The sequence below is a fragment of the Colobus angolensis genome, unplaced genomic scaffold (genome assembly GCF_000951035.1).
Source record: "Colobus angolensis palliatus isolate OR3802 unplaced genomic scaffold, Cang.pa_1.0 Scaffold260, whole genome shotgun sequence".
Taxonomy (NCBI): Eukaryota; Metazoa; Chordata; class Mammalia; order Primates; family Cercopithecidae; genus Colobus; species Colobus angolensis.
The window spans coordinates 440,212-441,123 of NW_012115822.1; the positions used below are offsets into that span (position 1 = coordinate 440,212).

Below are 912 nucleotides of genomic sequence, written 5' to 3' on the forward strand. Positions count from 1 at the left end.
GGATGGGGAGGGGTGTCCCGCTCCAGCCCGCCCCGCCCGGACCCGTGCAGGCGCTCACTCGGTCCGCCCTGGCCATCTCCTCCATGAGCGACTCGGTGCTGTACTGCACTCCGCGAAGCTGTCCGTCACACCTGCGGGGACAGGCATGTAAGTGGGAGCCTGGCCCGGCCCCACAGTGCCCCGCCGCGCCCGCAGGCCCAACTCCCTTACGGTTCCCGGCCACTCTGCCAGGCGTCCAGCTCCTCCGCAGCCTCCATCACCTTCACCTGCACCTCCTGGAGCGGATGAGAGTGCGGACTGAGGCCTCGGGGAGGCGTCCTGGCGGCGGCTTGGGAGACCTGCCGCCCCAGGTCTGGGGGAGGAGAGGCGGGAGGCACCTTGGCGTCCGAGTGGGGCCGCACCTGCAGGACTACGGTCTGCTCCTGGAATATGGCCCAGGCCTCAGCTGTCTGCAGCGCGCCCTGGGTGTGGACACCTGGGTTACACTCCGGGGAGACACGCCCTTCCCCACCCACACTCGAAAGCCGACCCTCCAACAAAACCCACTTCTGCTCTCACCTGCTGCAGTTTCTCCTCCTGCAAGGCGCACTTGGTCTCCGCCAGCTCCAGTTCATTCTTGAGAAGGACCCAGGGAATGTCAGGAGGTCCGCAGGCCGACACCCCGCTGCCCCTCCGGGCCCCGCCCGTGGCCCTCAGCGCCCACCCCCAGGCGACCATGACCCTGCCCACGTCCTCAAGACCCGTCGTAAGCAATGCCCCAGTTAGCCATGGCCCCGCCCCCTCCGCGCTCCGCCCCATTCTAGCCTTCAGGGCCCCGCCCCATGCGGTTATGCTCCGCCCACATCCCCGCCCAGTCCACGCCGCCAGGGCCTGCCGTAAGCTACACCACAGGTGGTCATGGCCCCGCTCATG

At 68.9% G+C, this 912-nt stretch overlaps 1 protein-coding gene across 1 annotated transcript in view; it reads right to left on the reverse strand.

Annotated features, from left to right (window-relative positions):
- TMEM191C (transmembrane protein 191C) overlaps window positions 1-798 on the reverse strand; it is a 6,753-nt gene extending 5,955 nt beyond the window's left edge. Inside the window, exons 1-4 of the mRNA XM_011947330.1 lie at window positions 559-798; window positions 378-461; window positions 211-275; window positions 30-131 (exon numbers count right to left, since the gene is read on the reverse strand). Coding sequence (XP_011802720.1) covers window positions 30-131; window positions 211-275; window positions 378-461; window positions 559-798 — 491 coding nt within the window. The remainder of the gene's footprint in view (window positions 1-29; window positions 132-210; window positions 276-377; window positions 462-558) is intronic.
- Window positions 799-912: the final 114 nt, after the last annotated feature.